This window comes from Macrobrachium rosenbergii, chromosome 4 (genome assembly GCF_040412425.1).
Source record: "Macrobrachium rosenbergii isolate ZJJX-2024 chromosome 4, ASM4041242v1, whole genome shotgun sequence".
Classification (NCBI taxonomy): domain Eukaryota; kingdom Metazoa; phylum Arthropoda; class Malacostraca; order Decapoda; family Palaemonidae; genus Macrobrachium; species Macrobrachium rosenbergii.
In genome coordinates, this window is record NC_089744.1 from 1,533,115 (window position 1) to 1,554,833 (window position 21,719).

The window sequence follows — 21,719 nt, forward strand, 5'->3', positions numbered from 1 at the left end:
ACATTCTGTCCCCCCAAGTGGGGGTCTCCTTCAGCCGCCATGAAATTCGACTTCCTAGCTAACGGGCTGGAGAGGCGAAAATTGTAAACATATATAAGAACATATATATAGTATTATATATATATATATATATATATATATATATATATATATATATATATATATATATATATATATATGTGTGTATATGTTTGTTTTCCATCACATCTTAAAGCATGTATGTATATTTTATGTATATGCCAGGGAGCTGACTGGCATAAAAAAAATTGTTAACAAAAACTTTACTTCTATTAAAATTCGTATGCTTGATATTGATATTACCTCGTGGCACTGTCGTTCAGTTAGCACATTTTGCATGATTTATAAGGTATTTCATAATTCTGATCATCCTTTGCATCCTGATCTTCCCAAACTATGCCATCCAACACGTGTTTCAGTATTATGCCTTTCATTCTAACAGTTGAATTTTCTTATGGTAGGCTCATTACTACACAGCTTTCTAAAGTTTTATCCCAGCCGTAATAATTCGATCTGTTCGAATTACTGATCGTCCTAGTCTTGTAGTTGAATCACTGGAACTTCAGAGGTTCAAATTTGGTACAATTTTTTTTTTCTTGAGCAGTATAACATGGCTCTCACTTCATAGTCTGTTCGTTGTGTTGACCATGTCATTTATCGTGTTCTTCTTTGTTATTTTTCTTTCATAGTTTATTCTTTACTTCTCAGTTCTTTTTAGTGTGCTTGGCCTTTTTTCCCTGTTGTTGCACATTGGCTAGCATCATTCTGCGTTGCCAACTAAGGTCGTAACTTGGATTGTAAAAATAATGATCATACATCCATCTACATTTCGGTTGTTCAGGTCACGTTATACTGGTATTGAAGGGGTCAAGTGGTGCACTGTCGTCATTATCTCATGTATAGTCGAGTCATTCTCTATAGGCTATCCGTTGTTTCACCATAGCTGGCAGTAAGTCGAGAGATAAAGAGCTGTTAATGAAATACAAAACGATATAAATGGCATTATTAACTTATCAGAAAGATTGATAGCAGCCATGCATCTCTGGAATATTAACTTGTATTTTATAGAATAATGATACAAAAAAACTCTAACAATCTAATGTCAAGGCCAAGAGGATAGAACAATGGAAGTAAAATAAAAGAGAAATGTCTCGACTATCAAGGACCATGGAGTGGGAATGATTTATTGGGGAGGAAGGCGATGGGACACTGCTACTCCTTGACTGCGTAACTTTTGTTTCAAAGACTACATCAGTTAGGAGGAACGTCGAGCAGTGTAGTATGTCGATAGTTTCTTGTCGAGTCAGTAGATGTCGGTGGGCAGTGTATCTGTCATCCAGAGGGTGTCCACACTCCAGTAAAACATGATAAACACACGTCAGCTCCTTATCGCATATATATATCACACCCAAGTCCTAAACAAGTCAACGACTGTAAGTGGAGAATGATTCCTGGGGCGGATGTTGGATATTCGTGTAAAGCGTTGGGTAAGACCGCCAAGTCGTTGACTTGTACGTACTTAGCCGGTTTCTGATGTGTGTGCTGTAATTGCTTGATTTACAGCGGTGTGAATTCACCTTCTGGAGTATGACTGTTTACATGAATCGATGTGCTGGAGGTCACAAATGTTCAGAAGATCTTATAAATTTTACTTGGCGGAAGAATGGAAGAGGCCCGAGATATTTTGTTTCTCGTTGTCGTAAATGTCAAGAGTAAAGTTATGATAGAAGGGATTTTGAAATGGGGTTAAAGAACCAGATATATATCAAGTGAATTGTCTTAACCCTTCACATTGCAAATGATTTGAGAACTCGGATAATTCACTTGAGGTTTGTAATTTAAATAATTTTGTATTTTTCATTCCTTACAGGATCAAGAATCTGTTCGAATTATTGATTAGGAGACCTGATTGACCAGCTAACATTTCATAGTGGAAGTGGCGGGCATCAAATGTTCAAATTAAAATGAGTAATTTAGTATAAGAATTCTGAACTGCACACAAAGGCAGATTTGATATTTTAAATGTTCCTAAAAATATTATGATAGAAAATATTAGTTTTTAATTCAAAAGAACTATTCCAAGGGATCCTTAAGGAAACAAGAGTAGGGAATGACTGTAGTCTGTAGTTTCAGTGAATGAAAACCAGAAATCCGAGATATTTGTATTAATGATTATTTTTTGTATCAAGTAGATCTGTCTCTCCGAGGGCAGATTTGCACCTGAAAAATATCAGTGACATTAACTTCTTTCAGTATTATCTGTATCACAAAACTAATAATTATAACCAGACGCTCAGAGATAGAGCACGATTTATAATAAACGTCTGGAATTTTAGGAGGTGTTAGAATTAGAGGGTAGTCTTGAGGATGCTGCTGGGCTTGTCTCGCACGATGAAAAAATGCCTAAACTTTTAAGTCTCCCGTAGGGGATACTGCCGTCAGTGAACCTCATGCGGTGCACTGTAGGCATTACTTGAGGTTCTCTGCAGCGCCCCTTCGGCCCCTAGCTGCAACCCCTTTCATTCCTTTTACTGTACCTCCATTCACATTCTCTTCCTTCCATCTTACTTTCCATCCTCACCTAATAATTTTTAATAGTGCAACTGCGAGGTTTTCCTCCTGTTACACCTTCCAAACCTTTTTGCTGTCAATTTCCGTTTCAGCGCTAAATGACCTCATAGGTCCTAGCGCTGGGCCTTTGGCCTAAATTCCATATTCTGTTCTGTTCGTTATGTTAGTCACCAGCAAGGATAATATGCTATTGCAGCGACAGACTGTATAATAGTGCGTCTGCTCATAGATGGTGTTCTTATAAAAACGACTGTAGAAAGTGTGGATGCAATTTTTTTTAACTGATGTCATTATGCAATAAGACACCCCCTTTTTTTAGGTGGTGGATGCGTTGGATGCATAGTCACGAGGCAGTGGATGTGTTACTTATTAAGTAAACAGTCCTGAAGCGGTGAGTACAGTCTTCTGGGTAGGCAATTTCTAAGGCCTGAATGGGTAGTTTTGAGGGTGCTTTTAGTGTGTCCTTGCTGTGTGCAGTCCCGTATGTATTTTGCAGTGGCCGGGTGTCAATCTAGAATAAAATGATCAAAACGAAAACGAAAGAAGCGGTGAATAGTTATGTAGCCTCCGTTCTTTTATTTTTCTTTCTCTATAAAATCAGTTTGATGTATTGTACTTTCAGTTTTAGCAGAGGTGTCCTTCTTTTTCTTTTTGCTAAAACAATACAAGGAAAGGGATGGCTTTTGCTTCAGTGAGTCATGGAATCAAATCTTTCAGATGCTCCAGCTTACTACCAATGGGTAGAGTATGACGTATTCTGACTTTTTTATACCCTTATTCGTGAATTAACAGTAATGAATAGTTCAAGTTTTTTCTTCTTTACAATGCTTTCTTTTTGTTCGTTGATTATCCTTCTGCTAAGGGATTCAGAGCCGATATAACACGGTTTTTCGGCAACACCTTTTTATCAAAGCATCGGATAAAGGTGAAAGTTGGCAAGTGTATATTTTATAACCCTACCTAATTTTTACAAGTATTATTTAGTACCTAAGTTCAATAGTTCTGGTACTTATCAGAGTAAAAGTGTGTTTCCTATGCCAGAGCCATCAAAATCGCAGGTAAGGGTTTTGAAAACAGTGACGTTAACCTATGACGTCATGAGGTTACACCCACAGCTAAGTTTACGTATGGGGAAAACGGCACACTGTGGCTCTGCCCACTTGCCGGTGACGTATTCACTAATTGATATTAGTACACAAGGCCAAGAGAAAGAGAAGGTCTGCTCACTTTTCCCCAAGCCCCCATGTAGGCAGAGCTTTGTCTACCATCTTATCAAAACTGTCGCACTTAGGTACTAAATAATACTGGCAAAAAAATAGTCTATCCATTCTGCTAAAGGCCTACATGAGATTACCATCTTAGCCAACCTTTGTTGTAACTGCTTTTAAATCTGTCAGCACTGACCCTCACCAATGGAAATTTCCAGTCATTCTCCGGGGAGGTATGGTCTTGTATGGTTCTGCTTGAAATGTTGCAGAGCCAAAACAGTTCTCTGCAGTACACGGTAGTTTGATGATGCTGAAGATCACGAGGTGTCGTTTAAGGATAATGCTGTCTGCATCGAGAGTGGTATCATGTTCTTCTCCTTGATAGAGCAAGGAACCATATGAGTGGAAGGGCATCACACCGCCTATCGGTGCTCCAGGAGAAAAGTCGTATAGGTTACTGGACCGGACTCGCCATGCTTACAATTATGGCTGGGAGCTATAGTTATTATTTTATCTCAGATAACGTTGTTAGATTTACTGTTTTGTTTTCTTTCCTGGTTTTGTCTTGAATAGTTTTATGTCATATTGCCTAGATTCCATGCCTTTATTTCTCCCTGGCAAAATCAAACAAAACTTTATTTTTCTCTCAAACTTTTGTTATAGAAATATTTCAGAATTTTAATTCATAATCACAGGGTTTGATGAGCCAGCCTTTATGTACAGTGGTGCTGCAGCCTTGGCTTACAGAGGCACGGATGTTTATTTTAGAGCTAGGTACCTATTTATCGTTAGCAGGGTTGTGATTATTATGTACTTTCACGTTTGAAAAATTTTAGCAGATGCTATAAATTCTATAACTTTGCAGTTGATCAATCACGCTTTGTCATTCTCTCATTTTCATTTGCCGTTAAGATCTAATGAAACAAGGGGAATAGGTAACATAGCTTAGAAAGGATTATTTGTCAAACTGTGTGGGAGATGTAGAGGAACATTAAAGCATTGCTCTTATTCATAAAATAAGACTTAAGGAAGAAAAGGATAATTACACAAGCATAGACGATTTAAGTTTAGTTGACACATGTCATACAGTCGTACACGTAATCATATTCTGGAAACTCATGTATGTTATTACATATGTAACCTTTGATGTATTTCGCATGAATGTTTACTATATATACTAATATACTGCATATCACATACGATAAGACGTAAAGAGAGAGAGAGAGAGAGAGAGAGAGAGAGAGAGAGAGAGAGAGAGAGAGAGAGAGAGAGAGAGAGAAACATTTGAAAAACAAGGACATTGTCGCTGTAGATAAGTATGGGCAGATGAGACGAGATAGCCTTCGTTTCCTCGAATTCTAATCTTTGCTTTGAATTCCTTATCACCAAAGCTAGGCTACTTATCGAAATTAAAAACCTACTCTACGTCTCCGGAAGGACAGTAGTATGCTTCCATATAGCTGCGCGGGAAAGTCGCAAAGAAACATCGTAACAGTTTTTACAAGTCGCAGACTTGTTTGTGGAATCATGAATTACATTCAAAAGAGAATTTTAGTGCTAGTCGCAGACTAGGCTCACTGAACGTAATCTGCTGCAAATTGCAAAGTTATTTTTCCCTAGGCTCCGACTAGGCACAAAATGTTTAAAATGTAATAAAGTCAGTTGCATGGTTTACAGGTGCCATACATCCTTACTTGGTATAGACTACAGTGAACACCGTACTTCCTTTTTCCCCTACGTATAGGTTCAGAAATATTTGTACAGTTTTCACTTACTGGAATTAAACGAACTTAAACATTACATTTTCCATCATTTGTATCCTGCGAAGTGTTAATGTTTATGGTCTTTCTCAGAATAAGTCTAGCAACAGATCTCATCAAGTGTGTCTGATCTCATAGAGGAGAAATGTCTAGAATTCTAATTAACAGAACCTACAAAATATATTTACAGAGAATTTTTCCTTCACGGACTGAATCTAAAAAACTTATCTCACCGATATTGCTCAAAACATTTGTTTTTTATTTTTAATCCAATTATAATTACTTGCAGGGCTAAAAAATAAAAATAGAGAAAGACCTTGGACCAATCAGCACAATATAGTAATTTTTGCAGGTACAGAAAAAATCCCCAACCAATTGAAGAGCAATTTCCTGTTAAACAATCATGATCTTATCGAGTCAATACTGCAGCGGCTAGCTTTAACAATTAAAAAAAAAATTGATAACATTATTACGAATATTTCGTTAGCGTATTCAGTATTGCAGTAGCATTTAATCATAAATGTAACAACTTAATTCACTTTACTATAAATATAAACAGCCTTCAATATTATTTATTGCATTGCAGTAACGTTACAAGGCGTTGCAAAAATATTACGATAGTGCCGGCACAACCGCTTAAAACAGAATCGGTCAAACTATGCAGCCAATGTTCTTCAAAACGATTTAATACGGAAGGATGTAAACATTTGTTTTCTTAGCTTCTCAGTCCACAAACTTCCTGTTCAGCTTATGATAATCAAGAGACCTAGCAATTGCTAGCCCAGCCAAATTGACCGCAGGAGCAGAAATGTTTATCATTTGACTTTGACCGAAGTATATGTTTGATGATTAGGATTCTGCTGGAAAATCTTCCAGCACGTAACTGTCACAATACTTCCTGAAGAAGCGTACTCATAAAAAATGTGTGAGAAGATCTCTCTTAAGACCATAGCAAAACGATTCAACTCCATTTCCATTCTTAAGCATCGATATCGCTCACATTTATTCATAAACTCTCGTTTATACATTTTACAGATTTTTTTTTTTTTGCTATAGTCACCCAAACAAACTATACTATTCTAAGAATTGTTAGACACGTGAATTAACGAATGCTGATAATCATATGTTCCACGAGAAGAAAGAACTGGGTCGTGAGCGTTTCGGGTACGAGTGTTGTCGCCTTTCTCTCGTGAAGCGCTGTAAGACCTCGGTTAGTTCAGGCGCATTGATGACGTTCGCAGTGCAGCCAATCCTACATTACTCCTTTAAACAAGACCGTGGGAGTTTTGCTAACTTCTGTTTTCAGAACGACAACTTTTACACTTGCTGATTGAATTAATCACACTGAAATAGAAAGAATGTCATACATATTACGTACTGATCGTATAAATGGCCATGTTCGCAGAGTATTAAGGAATGCACCAGCTTCTATAGATTTTATGCAATGGTCTCTTGACTGTCTTCTGCGGATGGTACTTGAGATATTTGACAGCATCAATTAGGCACCCCATCGAGCATCTGACAGTCCTTTGATTTTTAAAGCCATACTTTCTTCAGTATTGACGTTACGAGATGATTGATAATAGGGTATGACATAAAGCCTGTCAAGAATCCAAGGAAATTAACATCCTGAAGTATTTTGCAGTGTCACCAGGTACGAAATCTAAATATGCGAATCACAAGGAGCTAACAAATCATCATGTTATCTCCAGTACATGAGCCATGACCCCTTTCATTTCCTCTCTTCATGTTTGTGCCATGTTCATACGTTTGTTTTCTCATATCTTGGATATCAATTCGCACTTAAACAATTTAGAAAAATCAAGTTGGTAATCAAACTCTTAATTGTTATGCGTATCTAAAAAACCAAAATCTTTTCCCATTTCATGCAGTCGTCAAATTGAATCTCGGCACTCATATTATGATTGACTTGAGTTATAGATTTTAAGCATACATGCTAAGCACTGGGGCACCTATGACCTTTCAATGCAAAACACTGAAAGGCCACAGTTACTCCAGTGCTTGGCATGTATACCCAAAGTCTATAAATCAGTCAATCATCATATGAGTGCTGAGAGAATTTGACGACTTTGATATATATATATATATATATATATATATATATATATATATATATATATATATATATATATATATATATATATATATATATATATATATAAATATTTATCATACCTGATATTATTAAGGAACCATTTTTTGAATGTCCTTACAAGCCCAAGCCTCTGTCATTGACTTTAGGGTCCACTTTGTAGCTCGCCCCTGTGACCTGGGCCTTAGTTATTTCTACATATAACAACGGGAAACTCAGAGTGACTTGTTATGCATTGAACATTTGTATAAATGTCTGCCATCACACTACTGTATAGCATTACTTTATATATAGCATTAGTTTCATATTCAACTGATGATATATTTAGTAAATTTTAGCTTAAATCTGAGGTGGAATCCCTTCTTGCCAACCGTATCGTTAAAATGGTAAAATTGAAAATGTTACAGTTGTGTGTGCTTTAAATTTCCGAAAAGGTAACTCCCTGAAAAAAAATCTTGAATCCTAAGGAACTCGGCAAAAAGCTTGCTACAGGTGAAATCTAGGGGAGGTGATTATTTGGGGATAAAGTTAAAGGTAGTGTAAGATTGAATTGAAAAAATGACAAAATTACCAAACGCTTGCATAAATAATAAATAATGACGTGGATGAAATTTCCTTATAAAATAATAGAAATAACTGTTCGTTATTACAACAGATTTTGCTACATTTGTAAACATTTGCAAACGGGTAAAGAAATGCCACGGCTGGTGTTTAGTAACCAAGTATTTTTGTGAAAGAGTTATATCAAATCTTGGAAGGAAACTGGTTTTCGGTAGAAGACCAAGGATTTACGAATAGGCATGTAAAGAAAGTAGAGGGAAATGCACAGAGTAAAAAGTGTAAAGCTAATTAAAAGCAATTTAAACGGCAGTAAATTCTCTGGAATCTTAAACTCTTCATGATTTCCAACGACCTCTACTGGTGTAGAGTCATCCAAGGATACGTCCACACTGCTGTTAAACATGCCACAAACACACATCGCCAACTTTGCCCACACACGTCACAAACAGGTTGAATACAGGTCAACGACCTATAGGTAATTTTAACCAATGCTTCACTCGATTGTCCACCATTTGCCAAAGGTTTTTTCTCCAATTACGGTTGTTGACTTGTTCTTAACCTTTTCGTGATATGTTTGCGACAAGTGGCCGACGCGTGTTTATGACATCTTACTGTAATGTGAAGGCATCCTTATTGTGGCAGCAAATCAAGTCAGTCACGTTCATCAGGTCCATTTTCATCCTGAACCATCAGTCTTCTGAGACTTTCTCTAAGGAGAATGAGAGCGAATGAAAAGCTAAAGAAGAGGTGTCATTATCATGATTATTAATTCAGTTTAGTGTTGAGAAGGCAACTGCTTGTACCTTCACTAATCATGTATCTTACTCAGATCCCTACACATGATAAAGACCTGATTGAATCAAAAATTCATGGTCTTGAGGATGGCTTAGAAAAACATGAAAGCTTTAAATGCTCTAATAGGTTTTCAGAATCTTATCAGATCTTCTTGGTACAGGGTTGTTGTTAGATTAAGTGGGCTTACTGCCTGTCCTTTGCATGCAAGCAAATTGCAGGATTGATGCAAAATATTTGTGCAACACCGTCGTCACAGCACATGAACAGATTATATATCATTGAATTTTATTCTTATGTAATTATTTCGGTATAAGATATGAAGATATACTGTTCAAGGAACGGTTTTGAGGAATAAGAATGTTAATGAAGAGGGAGACTGAGAATATCTATAAAACTATTAATCATAGTCTTGATTCTGATAATCATGAAATAGGGACATGGCGATAGCAATATAATTTTTGCTTACAAAACGTGATTCTCTCCGGAATAGCCAAAGATTAAGGAACTCTGAAAAATCATGGATATTAGGTGCTAAGAAAAGAGAAAGTTGTCGAGGAAAGCAGAGAACAATCACAATTGGAGGAAGCGTACAACAGTAGTATATACAAGGAGAGGAACTCTCCCTAAGCATAGCAATTGTCAAAAGAAAGTCATCCTGTGCAGGTAACCGACCAGTGACTGTCAAAGAATGATTTTTGCTAGTCGATTTAACCTTTCTAGCAATTTTCTTTCCCAAAGTTTTACTCTGACGTGTCGGGTAGTTTGATTTTAGAAGCTTTCTGTACAGATCTTGGGCTTTGTAAACCTCTACCATTTGATTTTTTAGTACTGATAAGAGTAATAAGTGAGTATGCGCAGTGATACAACCACACCCCGTTCATAGCCTAGCGTCCGAGGTCGAGGGTGATGTAATAGAATCCGGGAAAGGTCGTCAGCGAGGGCCCTTCACCGTGCTTGTCCGTAGAATTGAATAAGAACCACCAGGTACGTCACCACGGTATTGATGACCTGGAAGAAAAATCGAGAAGAGACTGATAAGCATAGGGGATTGTAGCTGACGCCGCATCCCTCGAATCAAAAACGTTAATTCGTTAATTGATTAACTGCTGAGGAATGAAGAGTATATAATCATTTAGTAAGTGATGACTTTTGTGAATCATGTATACAGAGATTTATGAGGATTTTATTATTGTTTAATTCTCATTGTAAAAAAAGTTATAGCATGAATTGAAGTCAGAGTATATATTTATCACATATACATTGTATATATGTATATATATATATATATATATATATATATATATATATATATATATATATATATATATATATATATATAATGTATGTATACTTAGATATATTCAGTATATGGTAAACGATATAATATGAAAGTGCAAAGTTTATTTGTAAGTTACAGACACCAATACACATACGAAATTGTACAAAAATATATTTAAATTACAAAGGCAACGTTCGTATTAATTTTGTTTTTAAGCCGTAAATAAACAGAGCCAGGGCGCTTACTATAAGTGTATTCATAATTATTTTGATTAATATCGAAGAGGCGGATCAAGCCATTAAGTATTCATTGGTTTTTTTGAATTGGCAAATAAACTGAAACGCCATTGGTCACTCTAGTGCACAGTATTGAAATATTCAACGCCTTGAATAACGGTAACAACAAAAATTACCCTATTTATCTAGTAACTGAAGAACCCTACATTCCCGTACAGAACCCGTTCCCACTCCATCCCCACCCCCGTTAATACTCACAGTTGTTGCCATTCCTTTGTTGAGGGTGAAAAAACCTTTTCCTTCGATTTGGGCATCAAGTCTGTCCAGATGGTCGATCAGCGTCATCATCTGCAAACAAAATAATCGTTAGGTATTGGGGAATTTGCTGTTTGCCGTGTCACAAGCATGATTCAGGTGTTTAGACACCAATCGTGATACGAGAGATTTCTTGAGGGTGCCTCGGACCTCCACGCTATAGCTCCCCGTAGGGGGTCAGTGCCATCAGTGCACCTCATGGGGGTGCACTGTAGGCATTACTAAAGGTTCTTTGCAGCGTCCCTTCGGCCCCTAGCTGCAACCCCTTTTATATATTTTACTGTACCTCCATTCAAATTATCGTTCTTCCCTCTTGCTATCCGCCCTCCCTTAACAGTTATTTCATAGTGCGAGGTTTTCCTCCCGTTACACCTAACCAACCTTTTTATCGTCAGTTTCCGTTTCAGCGCTTAGTGGCCTCGTGGGTTCCAGCGCTTAGCCTTTGGCCTAAACTCTAAATTTGATTCCATTCTCTCCACGCTATAGTAAAACATGTCATAACGCACGTCGTCATTCTCATCTCTAAGGATCACCAACAGGTTCCAAAAGGAAAAAAAAAAACGAGACAAAGTACCTGTTAGAACTACCAATAAGCAATTGACCTGCATTCAACCTATTTCAGATGCGTGTGCGGTAAGTTGTGGACGTGCGTTCATAAAATGTTTTGCTGCAGTGTGGACATGCCCTTAGATAACAGCCTTCAGGAAAGCATGTGTTTTTGGGCTGTTTACTTTTCTCGACACGAAGCATTAGAAGCATCACTTTACCCTAGAGGGTCAATGATCAGTAGAGCTGTTATCTGTATAGTAGTACTACTTAGTTCGGTGTCCTTCCACCAGGGCAGCGCTGCAGGGCCTTGCGGCCATCTTGAAAAACCCAGGAAACGCGAATGCATTTGAGCTTTAAGCAAGAAATATTTTCTGTGTATAATGAAGACAGTCCTTTTCCGTTTCGAGGAGCAAATGGAGTTTTCGCATCACTGCACTGGTTTGTAGCCGAACCCAACTGCTGAGGCTCCATTTCGGGTATCCTATCAAAGGAGCTTCGATCTAAAAGTCGTTAGCTCTACTGTTCATTAATTAGTTAATTAATCTAATTATTTATTCTTTGGTTAATATATTTTTGATGAAATTTGTGCCGATATGGATTAACTACTTGCAAAAACTTTGCTTGTTCCAGGAATGAGTTGAGGAGATACTTTAGCATGTAATGAAGAAAATTGTACTAAGTTGACATGTTAGGAAGCCTGACATTGGAATTAACGTTACACAGGTATTTACGAAGCCTAATTTTCCCTTCAGTACTGTTTTCTCAGAGCTGCATATAGAAAAATGTTTTCACATTTCATTTTTTTTTTCGAAAACTGCTTTCACTTGCACTAATTAAACATCTTAATTATGATTTCTTTACGCCAAGAAGTTTAGTGTAATTATCGCATCTGGTAGATGCCCTTTTAATGTTTTCTTGAATGCATTTCTTAATGAAAACGTGGATGTTAGTATTTACGCAAAGTAGGATAAGCATTTTTTATGAAATTTCTTTCCTAGAACACAAATCTGTAAATCAGATTTAGAGCTTGATAGCTCAGTCATCCCGATTTAAGTAATTTACATATAGGAGGCAACCATTAAGTTTTTAGTGATTTACAAATTCATACTTAGCCTTACTCTCGATTTACTTTTGAACAGAACTGCTAGTGATTTCTTCGATTACCATTTATACACACTTAGCATACTTTGAAATTGTGGTCTGAGACTTGAAATGTCAGCCTTCGGGTACACGAACCATAATCATTTAATGGAAGAATGAAAGTTAAGCACTATAATCCAGTGGTGTATTTCAATAATATTAGTAATAATATGTACGTCTTTTACCCTCGCCCTTTTGTTTATAATGCGCCTGAGGTCCCTTCAATCAGGTTGTTAAATTATATATATATATATATATATATATATATATATATATATATATATATATATATATATATATATATATATAATACACACATATATATATATGTATATATATATATATATATATATATATATATATATATATATATATATATATATATATATATATATATATATATATATATGCGAGAGACCCGTTGTCCCCTTGTTGACCTGAGTAGTGAATTGAATATCTGGTGGTTAGTCGACTGATGAGATGTATCCAGGGATGAGAAGGTCTCAGGGCTAGAACTGGGTCTTTTGCACCCTTGAAAATTCGGTATTATGCTATTTCCTCTGAAAAGTCAAAATCTTTTTGGCGTCAACGGCCGAGGGAGTTGTAACTCCGAGACAGTTCATGATTAATCAGTGTTAAGAGAATTGCTGAGAACCTGAAAGTTAACATCTACTGGAACTCCCATGTTTATGTGGAAAATGCACATGGATATATAATATATATAAATTTCTGACTCACATCAGGATCGAAACCAGGTCTTTGAATTGAATGGCAAGGGCGCTGCCCACTAGGCCATACAATTGCCTTTCAATTGAAAGACCTGGGTTCGATCCTGGTGTGAGTCAGAAATTTATTTCTGTTCCACACGTGATCGTGTGTTGATTATATATATATATATATATATATATATATATATATATATATATATATATATATATATATATATATATATATATATATATATATATATATATATATATATATATATATATATATATATATATATATATATATATATATATATATATATATATATATATATATATATATATATATATATATATATATATATATATATATATATATATATATATATATATATATATATATATATATATATATATATATATATATATATATATATATATATATATATATATATATATATATATATATATATATATATATATATATATATATATATATATATATATATATATATATATATATATATATATATATATGTATTCACCCTGTACGAGGTTAGTGCTGCCAGTGCACCTCGTGCAGTGCAGTGTAGTCATTACTTAAGATTCTTTGCAGTGTCCCTTCGGCCCCCCAGCTGCAACCTCTTCCATTTCTTTTGCTGTACCTCCGTTCATATTCTTTTTCTTCCATCTGACTCTCCACCCTCTCCTAACAATTGTTTCTCAATGCAACTGCGAGGTTTTCTCGCTGTTACGCCCTTGCAACCTTTTTACTCTCAACTTCCCTTTCATCGCTGAATAACCTCATAGGTTCCATAGCCTGACCTCTGGCCTAAATTTTATATTCCATTCCATTCCAAAATCAGCTGAAAATGAGACTAAGGGGGAAAATAGAGAAAAATTCAAGACAGTAACGAATTATCCATTCCCAGGGCTTCCAACAAGAGTTGCCAATCCTGGCGAGCAATTTCCTTGGAGTGTTGACTCACCTTGTGCTTTGCGGCCTCGTCGTTCATTGAACCTTTGAGTATGATTAGAGGTTCAATGAGAGACTCTTTCTGAAAGTGGCAAAGAAAAATGTGTTAGTCAGAGGTTTAATTTTGCGTTCACCTTTGGCATATCTGCACCTACATTTACTGTATATGTTTGTGTTGGAATTTACTTACATCTAAGCATTACTTACATCTAAGCAGGCCAGGTGGGTTACTGAACAAATAAAACTTAAGTAAATACACTTTGCCAGTTAAATAAATAAAGTAGTTTATATATATATATATATATATATATATATATATATATATATATATATATATATATATATATATATATTTTGTACATATGAATATTTATATATAATTATATATACATATATATATAATATATGTATGTATACATATATATAATATATGTATATATGTGTGTGTGTGTGTATATATATATATATATATATATATATATATATATATATATATATATATATATATATATATATGCATTTCAGTAGATTTCTTTATTTAGCCACAAGCAAAAAGACAAACTTACATGACCATAGAATGAAAGAACCTATTTCGGTCCTAGTAGAATATTTGATATCGGCACACATGTTCATATGAATTGAAATGAAATGATATACCTTTTTGGGAGTGCACTGGATAAAAATTGGGACTTAACTACCCCAAATAAGAATCCAGATCCCTCCATTAAAGTGCGTAGAAAATATTTGAAAATATGAAAACAAGTTTTGAATTCTTTTATGAAATGTTGTGGTGAATATGTTACTAATTTAATAAGTCTATTTTGGGTCAAGTAAAAAGTGTGCGATGTTGGCAAATACTCATCCTCGGTTTAACCCCCCCCCCCCACCACACACACACACAAAAATATGGAAATTTCCAGAAGCCGAGTGAACGTTTCTTAAGTTTCCATCCAGCTGTCAAAGAGGGCAAGGTGGACCTTGAAAAATGAATGTCGAAGCTCCGTGGCCAACAGCAACGAGCAGGGTCCCTTATCTTTTCATTCCTGCTTCCCCAAAGATACATCGAGTCTGTATCTGTCATTCTTGCATTTTGCATTAAGTGCTGCTGATTATCTGAGTCTTTGTACTGGAAAGACCTTGTGTGTCGTGATAATGGAAGAGAAAGCAGTGAGAAACTGAAAATGAAATTTTTAAAAATCGTATTTATGTATAGCTTTCTAGGCTGTATGGCAGTGTCGATTCGTCAAGTAATAAAATATCAGAAAAAGCTGTGGCGGTTAGTGCATTCCTTAAGCTTCTCTGAAGGGTCCTTTCGGCCCCCAGCAACCCCTTTCATTCCTTTTACAACCTCTTTACTCTCAATTTCCCATTCAGCGCTGAATGGCCCCAGGGACCAGAGCTTGGCCTTTAGACTAAGTTCTATATTACATTCCATTCCACTGTACATAACGAGAAATTAATGGGAGCGAAAAAGGCATCAAACATCTTTATGGAAGATACGAATCTTGAAAGATGCCCATTGACAGTAGCATGACACGGCAAAGGGCCCTTATCCCATATGGAAACTTTCACAGCAGTGTGAAAGTAGGTGGGAACACCAGGAAATTTTCAGCAAGAAGGGGATGGTTGCCTAAGTTCAGAAATGACCTGACGACGAGGAAGTTGCTGCCATGTTTCTTGTAGAGGTCAAGAAAATTTGTGAGGAGGGAGGCTGTCATCCCAGGCGGATTTGTAATTGTGAAGAAGCAGACTGTTTAAAGAAAAAGATTTCCAGCAAAACCCATGTCCACGCAGTGCAAAACATCTCCAGTCTGTAGAGAATAGAAGGACAGATTAACGCTGGTACTATGCTGTGGTGCAGAAGATATGATAAAGCCTGGGTTAGTTCACTGCACCAAGAATCCTTGCCCTCTCAAAAAACTAATGGAAGGCCCATCTCCCTTTTTCTGGCAACTTTTTTAACGAATGTTCTGGATGCATTTTATTTTTTCTTATGGACATGACCTCACTGCTTCAGCCATTTGATCGGGGTGTCAAGTGTGTCAAGGCCTCATACATTTGGCAGGTATTTTAGGGGCAACGGATGACTTTAAGCCAGAAATGATGAATGAATATTGGAGGAAAGTAAACAGTGCAGTATTTCATAGGCTTCCATAGCATCGATTTGGCGGTAAGAAGATATAAGAAACAGAGGAAGATGAGGACAAAGAGAAATTGGAGATAAACCAGCAAAGTGGACACATGAATTCTGGGCGAAGTGTTTCACCTGACAATAACTGCCAAGGAAAAGGTAGTGGATCATGATCTTGTGATGAAGCCCAGCATTCAAATTGACAAGTAGGATACTGGAAGCATTGAAACCTACCCACCTTATATTTTATTAACTAAAAAAGATACGCCTGTTACAACGAGCCCGGAATTTTATCGTCGCTTTAAAAAACACGCTAAGACGTATAAGCACAAATATATATGCGTAGAAAACCAGCTTCTTGTGTCGATGACCCCCCAGCCATCAACATCGTCTACTCTTGATGTCGTCCAACCTTCATGTTTGGATGCTCCGTCTTCCCCAGCTTCGCAAGAAGATCGTAATTATCCTTCTTGAGATTCAGCAGGTCTGCGGTCTGATGCCTAAAACATCATCAAAATGTTCACACGAGCATCTCATTGTAGCATCTGATGATCATCATGGACATTGTAGCTAGTAATGCCACCATCAACATCATGATCTTTACAGCAACAGTGAAGAGTAGAAGCTGCTGAGTACATACAGTAGGCCGAGATATCTTGTAGTAAATAAGAATATCTAATTTAGTTGAGTTAGAGCTGATAAAGTATTTTTCATCAATGCTCTATAGCCTCACCGGGATTAGGCTTAAATTAGGCTTAAACGTCAGAATTTCTTTCATTTGAGAGAGAAAAATGTGTATTTTCCAGTTAACCTTTGACATATACTGTATATTTATGGGCACGGAAATCACGTAACCGCTTTCCGCTTTTCGTAATAGCTTCTGGAACGTATCAACCGTGGATGGGTTGTCACAACGGCACATGTATAAAGTGAACAATATTCTTAACCTTCTTTGTATAGCACATTGAATGAAGCATTGGACTCCACCGTTCTCAACCTGTATTTGAAGCCTGCCTTTGTAATACTGTCTCCATTCATTTTCTTTGAATTTTAAATTCCTCAGTGGAAACTGCATCAAGTATAAGTACAACAAAACCTTCTTTGTATGCTCATTTGATTTCACACAGGTTGCTCTAAAGTAGATCACGTTAACAACCGGGAATGGGCAGATCGTATTTTTGTAAAAGTCATCCAGCCGTTAACCTTATCTCTAAAAAACTGTAACAGGTATGTATCCTTATGTATGCGTTGCTGGAATGTGGTCTTACCCCTTTTATAGCACACCTGGCTGTTCTGTCCAGTAAAAGTCGTAAAAATTGTAGCCGGTTCTCTGCATTTCAGAATAGTTTGGCTCTGTTACAGTTATCCATCCTACGTTGGGTTCAGATTAAACGATCTTTGGTAAAATTAGGTCATTTATCATTATGAAAATCCGAATCTGTAACTTCAGACGTGATTTAGTTTCGATTAGAAGTCGGTCCTTTCTTTTCTGAGAGGTTGCATGGTGAAGCGCCTCTCACAGCGGCTCAGGACTTCTGAATTGAGATAGCAGTCATGTCAGGTCTTTTGTTGGTTTTCAGAAGGCTCATTTAGCGCTGTGTTTCTCTGTACTCTTTTCAAAGGGTAGGTTGAAGTTCTCGTTTCTTCTCTTTTATTCGGAACCGTTTCTGAATAAAGAATAGGTATATACTAATTCTTGTCAAATAGGAGTAAATTAGCAAGCAATAAGTTCAGAGTATGTCAAAAGACGAAATCACGACACCGTGGTCCATGACGGGTTTCTTTTAGTATGACATCGTATTGGTGGCATCACTGGTGGTATCTATTAGATTTTTTTTTTTTTAATAGTGGCCAATGGGAAGACCAGTCAAATGCGTTTTCTAGCCCAGACCCGAATAAAACAAGAAACACGGAAAGAGAGACAGATAGATAGGGCTTATCCCTCTTAAGGGAAGAAAGATGGAGAAGAGAGCAAGAATAAAATTCCAAGACTAGGTAGTACAGGGAAGGAAAGCCGTGGAACCGTGTAATCCTAAAAGGATTACCGATTTTTTCCAGAGTAAGTGTGTTGCGAAAGAGGCAGTCTGTGTTCCCCAAAGGAAGTCACGTTTGCGAGTGCATTTATTTTTCCTTGAATTTAAGCTCGTGCTGTATATATTGTAGATACTTGGAGTTTTCATTGTAATGAACTGACTTTATCGGTGGAGCCATAGGGCAAAATTTGATCGTCATCAAGTTGATTTTTGTTTACTAACAATATTTGACTTGAATCCAGTTTTATGTAAACTTACAAATATATCAACATACAACAATGGAAGAATGGATATGCATTTCCTTATAAAGTTTTCATGTCTGCTGATTAATATTATGATTGTTTATGTTTTATTCTGTATATTGAGAGAAAGAGCAATGCTTGATTTAATCTTTCTCAAAGATATGCACGTATTTATGTGTAGCTTATGAACAGACTGAGAGAAATAGTGGGCCCGGGGATAGTTTCTTAAATAATAATCACCGAGAGGACAGTTACCGTTCAAATAGGTAATTATGAGTAGAATTCTAATATATTTTGTCAGATAGCAATTGAAATAAAATCATTTGTGAAATCCGTTACGCTTACAATATTACTCTCCGTAACGAGTTTACGTGGACCCATTTCTTACCTGCGTATGCACATCTTCGCTGTAGATGGCGGCGCAGAAAATCGGCAAGATGGCCTGTGCAGAGAGAAGACCAAAACTGAGTGGGAAGTACCAGTCACTGTAATCGAGAACGGAGACCAGCGTCCAGTAGAGGAAGCAGATGAGCGAGACGATGTGATGAGGAACCACCACCAGCATGAACGGACCCATGATCACTTTGAACCCCTCGATGATGCCCGCCAGATCCAGCACCGCGTCCTGCATGCGGTTCATGTCCCCTGCCGCGATGCACTTCTGGATGGGCGAGGGAGAGCACCTCATGCCGAATTTGACGCACTCCATAATGGACTCGAGTTCTCGCCTGATGTGGCAGAGGCAGACGGTGAAGATCTTGGAAGCCATGACCACCCAGAGGACGGGCATCGACAGGGTGTAGCTGTAGATGACGTAGACGTAGACGAGGGACAGCATCCTGCCGACGCCGTCGTTGTTGATCAGGTTGAACCGCAGTTCGTTGAAGATGTTGACGCCGAAGAAGGTGATGTAGAGGAAGAAGCCGACGAAAAGCGGCAGAGCCACGCGGAAGGAATGAACCCCGACGGTCAGGGTCGGGAACCTCCTCTCGAACATCATCCATTTGTTGAGGAACTGACACCACTCCTCGTAGTAGACGAGAGACAGCACGTGCATGGACACGCCGCTGACGCTCATGACGCAGACGATCATGACCATGACGTAGAGCATGAGCCCGTCCGAGCCCAGGGAGGACTTGATGCAGTCGTAGAACGTCGGGACGTTGAACCCGACGTTGCAGATGACCCAGAAGGTCAGGAAGGGCGAGAGCTTCCACGAACGGGCTGCGTGGCTGTAAGAGACGGGCAGGCAGCCCCAGATTTTGCTCCAGCGGACAATGTGCACGAAGGGGGTCGGGTAGGCTGGTATAGCGAAATTCTCGATGTCTAGGTGCAGACTGGGCATGTTGGCTACTGCAGCATGTCCCAGGTGGAGCATCTTGGCGTAACAGTCGTGTCTCAGATTTGCGAGGTATGTACTGTCGCGGATCTTGAAAAGCAAGTAACTGTTCCCGCGCTGGAGTTCAGAGATCGACGACACTGTTTCGAGGCGAGATGTGATTTCCACCTGTCTGTCGTATCCCCATTGTGTGTCCATGAAGCTTATCACTCGTCAAATCTCCTCGCGAATAACTGACGGCTCGGAGGCCTTCACAGCCAGATATTTTCACTGAGGCAGTGAACTCTCATCATTGAACGCGTTGCGACATGCATGGCTCAGCCTTGAATTCTCAGTTACCGAAACTTATCTGTTTTGGAACAAAATAAAGCAGACGACATTGCAACCCACAAGTAAATGAACGCCAGCGATAGAGATCAGGGAGGAACGTCGGTCGACGCGGCCGCAAAAGAACAACTGGAAGGTCCAATATCTCTCGAGTCAGGAGCCACTTCAGGCACACCTGGGTCTCTCCACTGACAAAGGCAGATCATCTTGCACATCAGCCAATCAGATAAAAGGCAGATTCTCGTTGGTGGACATCACCAGAGAACATCTTCATCGATGGACATCGCTCGAAGAAGACGTCCTGGGGGTTTGGGGGGAATCGCCCAAAGGAAATGACATCACTCAGCATGAGTAATTGTGACGGATGTATATGAAGATATTTAATCTCTCTCTCTCTCTCTCTCTCTCTCTCTCTCTCTCTCTCTCTCTCTCTCTCTCTCTCTCTCTCTCTCTCAGAGTAAAAGCTACTTCCTTCTAGAACAGTACATCTCTGGATTTCTTGCATTGATCCACATTACCCAAAACCAAAAATTATGGGAAGGGAAACGGAAATCTGACCACGAAAGAACTTTGGAAGTCTAAGCTGTCGACCTATATAAGGTAGTAGCACATGGACTCTGTTATGATATTTTATAGTTAAATGACAGATAAGCCCTTTTTTGTTCAGCCATCGCCCTTTCAGTCATAAAAAAAAAACGGTTCTAGAAGTATTACTCTTCCTGTTCTAATCAAGTAAAGTTTTAAGGATGAAACTACAATCCAACGTATTTTCTTGGATGTTTAAGACTGTGTGTGTATGACCAGCTTATTATTATTAAAAAAATCTAGAGATTATTTAAGCTTAAAGGTTCATTTGTGTTATTATTGTTATTATTGTTCAGAAGATGAACCCTTTTCAAATGGAACAAGCCATTAACTTGAAATTCAAGCTTCCAAAGAATATGGTGTTGATTTGAGAAAAGTAACAGAAAAAGGTAACAGGAAATACAGAAAGGAGAGAGATCAGTTATTAGAAAAGAACTGATAAATAGATAGATGGAAATGTAAGCAAATTATTAAAATGCAAGGAGAGTTGTTTTGTTGTAGCAATGCGTTGCATCATCTCTTAAACGTTGAGGTTCCTGTTGCACTGAAGTTCGTGGCTGATGATAAATTCCAATCAGGTCAGTGGCGCCTTTGGTGGGCTTGTTCCATATGAATACGGTTCATCTTTATAATAATAATAATAATAATAATAATAATAATAATAATAAAATAATAGAGTTTCCAGAGGGATAATTGTTTGATTAATGTAAAAGGGCATTGTAGGACTGAAGGGTCAAAATGTCGGTTACGCGTGTCTTTTTCATCACGCGGTGACATATTGATTATTCATCTCTCGAGAAATTTTTGTATCTGGATAACAAGAGCCATTAGTCA

General features: G+C 37.6%; 2 protein-coding genes across 2 annotated transcripts in view; one reads left to right on the forward strand and one right to left on the reverse strand.

Annotated features, from left to right (window-relative positions):
- LOC136829425 (uncharacterized) overlaps positions 1 to 21,719 on the forward strand; it is a 268,725-nt gene that overhangs the window by 28,593 nt on the left and 218,413 nt on the right. The window lies entirely within an intron of this gene.
- Positions 9,132 to 20,734, reverse strand: LOC136829423 (uncharacterized). The gene is made up of 4 exons (XM_067087982.1): positions 19,023 to 20,734; positions 14,242 to 14,310; positions 10,800 to 10,889; positions 9,132 to 10,034 (listed from the first exon to the last, which is right to left on the reverse strand). Exons 1-4 carry the CDS (start codon positions 20,169 to 20,171, stop codon positions 9,972 to 9,974), a joined length of 1,371 nt encoding a protein of 456 aa, XP_066944083.1. The 5' UTR covers positions 20,172 to 20,734; the 3' UTR covers positions 9,132 to 9,971.